Source organism: Berghia stephanieae, chromosome 2 (assembly GCF_034508935.2).
Source record: "Berghia stephanieae isolate SIO BIC M18660-M18661 chromosome 2, UCSD_Bste_1.3, whole genome shotgun sequence".
Taxonomy (NCBI): domain Eukaryota; kingdom Metazoa; phylum Mollusca; class Gastropoda; order Nudibranchia; family Aeolidiidae; genus Berghia; species Berghia stephanieae.
The window spans coordinates 74,743,314-74,752,411 of record NC_088361.1 but is presented as its reverse complement, the minus strand read 5'-3'; the positions used below and the strand labels follow the sequence as shown (position 1 = coordinate 74,752,411).

The following is a 9,098-nucleotide window of genomic DNA, read 5'->3' as shown; positions in this document are numbered from 1 at the left end:
CCGAAATTGACAAAAGGCCGAAACTTCGTTTACTTTCTTTTGTATCTTTTTAAGAGTCATTTTTACTCCCTTTATTTTACTACTCTCTCTCTCTCTCTCTCTCTCTCTCTCTCTCTCTCTCTCTCTCTCTCTCACACACACACACACACACACACACACACACACACACACACTTCTCAACTTTTCCTCAGTATTTTCACGACCCCTACCGCTCTCTACTTATCAAACACCAGCACATTTTAAGATTTTATACATCTAATATAACCCAATACGTACATAACAATTACAGTCTCGCTAAATTGTTTAACTATTATTCTTTAATAATATTTATTACTATATCTTCTTCTTCTTCTTCTTCTTCTTCTTCTTCTTCTTCTTCTTCTTCTTCTTCTTCTTCTTCTTCTTCTTCTTCTTCTTCTTCTTCTTCTTCTTCTTCTACTACTTCTTCTTCTATCTTCTTCTTCTTCTTCTTCTTCTTCTTCTTCTTCTTCTTCTTCTTCTTCTTCTTCTTCTCTTCTTCTTCTTCTCTTCTTCTCTCTTCTTCTTCTTCTTCTTCTTCTTCTTCTTCTTCTTCTTCTTCTTCTTCTCTTCTTCTTCTTCTTCTTCTTCTTCTTCTTCTTCTTCTTCTTCTTCTTCTTCTTCTTCTTCTTCTTCTTCTTCTTCTTCTTCTTCCTCCTCCTTTTAAGTCTGTAACTTCAAATTTTGAAGAAACCAGCCCACAGTATTTTTTTTCATTGGAGATGTGAGACTATTCGACTGGCTTAATGTCGATGTTTTGGGATAATGTGTTGTCCCCGTTCTTTGGCAATTTCGTCGGCTGCAATCTGGGGTGCTGATTTTGTTTGACGAGCTTCAGAGTTTAGCTTTTTGAGGGTTTCTCGTGCATGACGACTGGAGCGACATCAATTTGAAAAAGAAATCAAGAAAAGAATATCAAAAGACCCCGAAAACTTTGCCTGACCATAGCATGTTTTAAGTTCCCAATAACGATTAATGAAATAAAAGAAGCTATAAGGAAAATATGACAAAACTTCTGGCATTGATGGAATTTACCCCGGCATGATTACTAACTTTGGACCAGAAACAATAAACTGGCTGGCAAATAATATGTCAGATATTATGGACAAGGAGACATACCCACAAATTTGGAAACATGCCAAAGTAATTGTGACGAACGATTTTCTTTCACTGCGTGTTTCTTTATCATTCGTCAGCGTCTCATTCAAAACAACTTCTAATCTAGTGGACGAGACATATATTTGCCAAGGCAGATTAAAACCTTCAGTTAAGATACTCAAAACATGGACAGTCTTTTTCCAATAAAGCTCTAAATTTTTCTAACGGAAATTTTGGTCGTTAGGTGGGAAACCTTCCCATTGTATAACGGAACACTCACTTTCAGCTTAAGGCTTATTTACCTGTTCAAATTGTACCTGCCCATTGTATCCATACCTCCTGCTAATTACCTTTTCCAAACAAGACTCCAACGTGCATATGCCCTGAGGTTCTTGTCTCGTTCAAGAGTAGCTAAAATTGCAATTAAGGTCCATCTCTCCGTTAATTCTCCGTTATTCTTTCTTACCAAAGGATCTAATATCATTGGCTATCTTAAACAGGAACATTCTTCTGATTGGCTATTCCCATAATTCAGACGCGCTCCTTTAATTTAACAAAATCAAATTCATCTCTGAATTTAATCACACACACGCTAAGAAGCCCAAGAAAGAAGAGCTATCCCTCCAATTTCAAACTTGTAAAAGTTTTTTCTTCCCTCGGCTGGAGGCAAAATGAATTATTGGTTAACATTCAAAGTGGAACGAGATATTACTGTGAATTCAATTTAATCTATTATTATTATTATTATTATTATTATTATTATTATTATTATTATTATTATTATTATAGTTTGTGTATATATTTTAATTGTGCTATTCCATGGATGTTCGTAAGTTGGAATACCTGTACAAAACTATATCTATATGTATCTTATACTATAGTTAACATTTGTTTATGATCTATGCTATTATTTCATTTATATTCAATATGTATATTGCTTGAATGTCTGTACCCTACCGCCACACATCATAACCTCAATTATAATTAATAAAAATAAATTAAGAAATACCAGGGACACAACCCTGTTAAATTCTTATCATGTAAGATAGCTCGACTGTCAGTTGATGTTTGATACATATATACTAACTACCATTATCATGGAGTTACTGCTGCTCCTTGCCTTTGTCGGCAAATAAAGGCTATTATGATGTGTCGCTCAAGGACGATTCGGTGGCGAAAGACAAACTCGATTGGCTCTAAGACCTTGTTGTTTAACTCTTAATTGAAGGTCCTTGTCCTTGCCCTTGGCCTTGAAGCACCCAGCCCGTGCCGAATCCCTGCCTCCCAGTCCTTGCATCGTGGTAAACCCCTGATGTCACTCGCTAACTACTTGTGAAGTCCAGAAAACCCTGAAAGCAGGCGCCAACCCTGGAACTAGCTGAAACATTTGCCTCAGTCAAGCAAGCCGGCAGGATAAAGATAAGCCGAACGGGCTTATACCATTTTCAAATGTATTTTCCACAGACACAGAGATGATTCATAAACGAATCAATAAAAAAATCAATAGATAAATAAATAATAAATTAGATCCACTCAATTAGAGCTATTCTTCCTGATATTAAATAAATACTTATTCTTTCTATCTTTTCTTGTAACAATCTAATTGAACTTTATGTATAGAATTGTTATTATTGTATTGGGCGTTACTATTGTCTTGACTCACTTGTTATTAATACAATTAAGTTATAAGGGACCCTAAGGCAATTTTTAATCACCCCTAGATTAAACCTGAGCCGTTTGTGGTATAGGTTGAGTGGCGCAGCTGGTAACGAGAGCCATAGCGCGCATACTAGTTCGAATCCAGACCATTGAGCTATCGGTTGGACTCGATCCCACAAAAATAACACACAACCCGCCACAGTAATCACCATTTTAAAACCAGGCAAACTAATGACTGAACCGTCCAGCTACAGATCAATATCTCTACTTTGTTGCTTACACAAGCTCCAGGAAAGAATCGTACTAGAGCGAATCATCCCATATGTAAATCCTTGCGTACCACCAGAACAAGAGGGCTTTAGACCACAAAGACGCACAAGTGAACAGGTCCTTTCACTGACCTAATACATTGAAGCAGGATTTGAGAGCAAAAAGAAGACTGGTGCAGTCCTAATAGATTTATCTACAGCTTACGACACTGTTTGGACAGGCGGACTGATGTTGAAGCTTTCAAAAATGATTTCTTGTAGAGAGACGCTAAAACTGCTGTCTACCGTGGCTGGCACAAGACAATTTCATGTCATATTTGGAGAAAACAAAAGCAAAACACGAAAAATTAAAAATGGGGTACCACAAGGTTCCGTTTTAGCACCAATTTTCTTCAATGTTTAATTCTCTGACACGCCAAACTGCGAAGTACTCACACTTGGATACGCTGACGATTGAGCCTTAGCCTATCAATCGAAAAACTGGAAAAAGATTGAAGATGTTTTAAGCAAAGACAACATCCGCCTCAATCAATACTTTGATAGGTGGTACCTAAAAATGAATACCACCAAATCAGTATCCACAAACTTCCACTTGAATAATCCAGAGTCAACAAAAGAATTGAAGATCACAGTCGGTAACTCAATACTACCCCCCAGACCCCAATCCTAAATACCTTGGCATTACATTGGACAGACAACTAAATTATTGCAAACACATTGAGGGAACTGCAAATAAAATCGCAAAAAGAAACAGCCTGATGAGAATACTCGCAAGTACCACCTGGGCACCCTCACCACAGGTACTGAGAACGTCTGTTTTGGCACTTTGGGATAATACTGTGCCTCTGTTTGGATGAGGAGCTCACATGTAAACCGCATTGGCATCCGATTATGAGAATCAATGAGAATAATAACAGGATGTCTCAAGTCAATTCCAACTCAGTGGCTCACAACACTGAGCGGCATTGCACGACCAAGTCTTAGACGACAAGACACTAATCAAAGGATGCATTCAAGAATTGATGAAGCCACAGATAGTATAATAAAGTATAATAAAGGGAGCACCTTTAACATATTAAAACTTCAGTGAGTCATCAGAGTCAGCCAAAGTGGTGTTTGGTGTTCCTCAGGGCACATTTCTCGGCCCCCTCCTATTCTTAATCTACATATTATTATTATTATTATTATTATTATTATTATTATTATTATTATTATTATTATTATTATTAGTAGTAGTAGTAGTAGTAGTAGTAGTAGTAGTAGTAGTAGTAGTAGTAGTAGTAGTAGTAGTAGTAGTAGTAGTTGTAGTAGTAGTAGTAGTAGTAGTAGTAGTAGTAGTAGTAGTAGTAGTAGTAGTAGTAGTAGTAGTAGTAGTAATCATAATAATAATAATAATAATAATAATAATAATAATAATAATAATAATAATAATAATAATAATAATAATAATAATAATAATAATAATAATATACTACAACTGCTACTACTACTTCTACTACTACTACTACTACTACTACTACTACTACTACTACTAATAATAATAATAATAATAATAATAATAATAATAATAATAATAATAATAATAATAATAATAATAATAATAATAATATACTTCTACAACAACTACTACTATTAGAAAGTCAGAATTGGTTTATCTTTGTTAGCAGGCAGATAAGTTGAATTTGCCACTTAACCCTGATGGCTTGTTGGATGACAGGAACTCATCCATCCAGGCGAAACTGACGGTTCGAGAGGGTGAGATGTTAAGTTTGCCTACTCTACTCGTGGCTAGTCATGACTTCAGCAGCTTCCCTCTCCTGTCAAACTTTGATGTGTTAAACTATCTCAGCAAAGGCAGACGCCCGTATGAGTTGAGGAACTTCAAAGAAATAGAAGGCTACCAGATGCAGAGAGAAGGTTATGTATTGGACTTAGAATTGTGCCCCTACACCATTGCCAACTGTTTGGCACTACTTGCGAAAGTCAAGCCAAGAACAAACGCCAAGGATCCTGTGTCTGGTCTGTCTTATTACATATCGTGGGTAATAATTTCCAGCCATGAAGATGACGAACTATATCGGCTTACTGGTGTTGCAGAGGAGGTTAAGTTTCTACTGTTTCATATCCTTTTAAGTTTAATACACATGACATATGAGCATAGATAAAGAAAGACAAAATCTAGGCACAAATATTTACTTTTTCAATACTAAAAATGTTTTTCTATGATTTTTTAAAAAGTATGAAGTCCTGCACTATTTGTGCTTGTGCAAGGGATTCCTGATATAGAGAAAAAGGCATTATATTATCCCCAGTAGTAGTTTCCTACGTGTCGAGATTTTTACACGTCCATTTGTGTACAATGTTAAGATCTAATCCACTTTGAACTGTGCATCAGAAATAATGTTACACTCCCTCCATATTCATTTGATGATCTTGTTTCATCCCCTTTAATCCATCCATCACAATCTACCTTTACATAATTGATGGCTTTTGTCGACATGTCACAGCAGTGTTGTTCGAGTATCTGAACATTAGAAGTGACATTGACACCCTAAGCACCAGTACCAGTTGTACATCACTGCCACGCTTCTGGAACCGACCTGCTAACTGTGCTCCAGACCACCAACAAGCTATTGAGTCATTCGATTTGGATACTTCATTGACAGATGAAAGGTGAAGTAAAACAGAAGTTAAAAGTTAAAGAATTTGTAACAAGTCTAATTAATAATATTGTCTTTATTTGTCCATAAATGGAATTTTTTTTGGGTACACAGTTCACATTGCAGAATTTGGCCAGAAAATGCACACACACACATACACACACACACACACACACACATACACACACACACGTTATACACCCATACCTTTAAACCCACAGTCAAAACCACACACTCTCAGGGATATATACTTAATAATAATGTAAATATGCAGCACTTGTCCCATATAATATACAATTACTTCTAGGCACACAATATACACGCCATGCATTACACACTATATAAAAATGATGTGATTTAATCTTTATCAAAAATCAAATGGATTTTTTAAAAACTCTTTCTATAACTAACTAAATATTACAAAAAGATATGACTTTTTAATTTTCTTTATAACACTGTTTCAGAATTAGTAAAACCAGAGCAAGGAGATTAAAGAGGATTTCTAACTGTTGGAGCTGCACAATGCAGACACAATCGGTCTTTTAATTTTGTGTTCTCCCTTTTTGTGGTGCGCAAAAAACATTTTACCCAATTATATATCGGCCCTGTTATACCATATGATTTTATTTTTCTGAATAGCCTCTCATGAGGAACAGAATCAAATGCTTTACTGAAATCAAAATATATAATATCAATACATTTACCATCATCAATCATGCTGGTGAAATCTTCCATGACATGTAATAACTCAGTTACACAAGAGCGTTTTTCTCTAAATCCGTGTTGACAATTACTTAACATTTTGTGATTTTCTAAAAAATTCATGATTCTATCTTTAACTCTCAAACGTTCCATTATTTTAAAGCTAGAGTGAAAAATGACTGGGTAGTGCTATTAAAATGTCCATTAACCCATTCTACTGGCCCACAACCATGTAAAGTTATATATCATTGTACTTGCCAATGATCATACTATCACAGTGACATGTCTATACCACAATTGAAACTCTCTCCGAGACATAAATCAGATTTATGTGCTGGGGTAGGGTCTCAAAAAATTATCACAAAAACAACACATTTCTCAATCACTAAGAGGGAAAAAAATTCAGGTTATGAAATATAATCAAATATCATTTATTTTCCAAACAAACAACATATTTTGCAGATTATTTACAAACTTCATTGCAAATTTCCTGAAAATGAGTATTTGAGAGGGTCTTAGAGACGAGCAATTTTTCTGGAAAAAAGGGGCATAATCCAGCATTATTTGACCTAAAATAACTTAATAGCCTTTTGTTTGTCCATAATGTCATATTTCTTTTATGGTTGAGGAAAATAATGATCATAACACTTGAAATCATACAGCTGATTACAAATATTACATATTAGTTCAATATTTACGTAATATGAGTCATATATATGTGAACAAAAAACATCACAAAAATGACAGTTTCAATTTCAAATTGGTCTGCTTTACTTCAAATGAGTGATATTGACTGATTAAATGAATTATATGGTTCATTTTACATTCCAGAATAGTAATTCACTCACAAGTGACATATTTATTTCACAAAACTGCACTTGTAAAGGCATTTGATTATATAAATCAGAAGAATAATATTTGCATTTTTTGAGAAAAGTCACTGTAAATTTTGAAAACCATATGGCAATCTTCCACAAAAATAAATAAATTACAAACTCAAACTTCAACACATCCGTCATACAATAGACCAGGGACAAGTTCAGGCCAAAAAGGTGGGACAGGGGTTGTGGGACCAGGATCAAGGCGCACTTTCTTGGGTTTGGAAGGGCCAGGAATCTCTTGAGATGGAATTTGAGAACTGAAATGAGATGAATTTTTTAAAAAGAAAAAAAGAAAAAAAAAGAATTAGAATTGCAAAAACAATTTTAATAAGTCAAAGGTAAACCAAATAAACAAAATATTGACAGCTTGACTCAGTCCATACACAAAAGTAACAAAATTCAGTATATCAACTGTTTGTCATTCTCATGTTCCCTGTGAACCCATGAAATTCTTACCTTCACTATTTGTGAGCCACATACTAAAACATTGCTTCATACCAACCATTTGAAGCAATTGTAAACTAATAATTTCTAGAATGTCATACTTCCAAAGTGCATCTGAATAGAGTATAATAATATGATTCCTGCTCACCTTTCGTAATGACTTCTTTTACTTGTACTCATACTTGCAACACCAGGGATACGAGTGACATCTTCATAATCCTCATCTGGTACTTGGATTTGGGTCTCACTGCGTTAAAAAGAAATAAAAAAAGAACAAAATTCTGTTAAAAGCTGCTCTCACAAAATATCACAATCTTAATTTCTAAAAGTCAGAAATAAAAATAAAGTTGTATCACTCCTTGTTGAAATACATGGCTCTCTACTTCTATCGTCAGCCATGTTTGTTTACATTTTCAGCTAACCACTTGCCCAACTTCTATGCTTCGTAAATGAGGTGAAAAGTGAAAAAATAAATAATAACTTAATAGAAACTGATAAAAGAAAGATCAGGGTTTAAGAGGATGTGCGTGTTTTGACTTGAATATGATGTCAGAGGATGTAATTGTGAAAAGTTGAGAAAAATACTTACTCGTCAGGTTCGTCATTCGAGTCCAGATTTGGTGAGTAGGGCAGGTCCCCATCAGGCATCATATTCTCGGGAACAGAGGCGTAATTTTCATCGTCACCGTCTTCATTCATGTATCAGATATCGTAGACCTCTTTTTCGGTACAATAAGTCATTGTAAAATGTATATAATTAGTTTATTTTGAGTAAATTCGTGAGTAGAGACGACAAGTCGACTGTCAAAACAAGATGGCGGAAGTCGAGTGACGAACCGAGTTACTGACACAAATACTTTCGTATTTCTTGTGATTTAGGAGGAAAAAATCAAATATTCTTAGAGATTTTGTAGTTTTTATTGTATAAAATTAAGTAAATTATTATAAAATCGCCATTTGGGGGCATATTATAAAGCGCACTTAAAGCGAAACGAGAGGAAAGAAGGGGGGGCGTGTCCATCGATCACCGGTGATCGAAATCTCTATTATGGAACGTGTGAGAGTTAAGAATGGATTCCATAACTTTACATAAAATACAAGTCAAACGAATAGGTCTGTAATTTCGAAGTTCGTTTCTATTTCCCTTTTTGTAAATAGCAGTCACATTGGCTAATCTCCACTCTTCTGGAATTTCACCCTCTGATAGAGATTTGTTAAATATAATAGAAAGGGGATGGCTTATTTGTGTCGCAATCTCCTTGAGAAAACGAGGATGAAGACCATCCGGACCAATGCTCTTTGTTACATTAAGTGATAACAACTTTTCGATTATTTCATTTTCCGAAATAATAAAATCAGTAATATAA

General features: G+C 35.0%; 1 protein-coding gene across 1 annotated transcript; it reads right to left on the bottom strand.

The window, feature by feature from the left end:
- Positions 1–5,768: 5,768 nt before the first annotated feature.
- On the bottom strand, positions 5,769–8,565 carry LOC144965527 (uncharacterized). Its single transcript, XM_078900938.1, has 3 exons — positions 8,321–8,565; positions 7,880–7,978; positions 5,769–7,544 (listed from the first exon to the last, which is right to left on the bottom strand). Exons 1-3 carry the CDS (start codon positions 8,428–8,430, stop codon positions 7,403–7,405), a joined length of 351 nt encoding a protein of 116 aa, XP_078757064.1. The 5' UTR covers positions 8,431–8,565; the 3' UTR covers positions 5,769–7,402.
- Between the last annotated feature and the right edge of the window lie 533 nt (positions 8,566–9,098).

What these genes read in the sequence shown, in the direction of transcription:
- LOC144965527 (XM_078900938.1), bottom strand. Translation starts at nt 8,430, where the DNA reads ATGAATGAAGACGGTGACGATGAAAATTACGCCTCTGTTCCCGAGAAT. An exon ending in TCGAATGACGAACCTGACGA is followed by an intron (nt 7,979 to 8,320) that starts GTAAGTATTTTT and finishes TTTTTAACGCAG; the next exon opens with TGAGACCCAAATCCAAGTAC. An exon ending in AAAAGAAGTCATTACGAAAG is followed by an intron (nt 7,545 to 7,879) that starts GTGAGCAGGAAT and finishes ATCTCATTTCAG; the next exon opens with TTCTCAAATTCCATCTCAAG.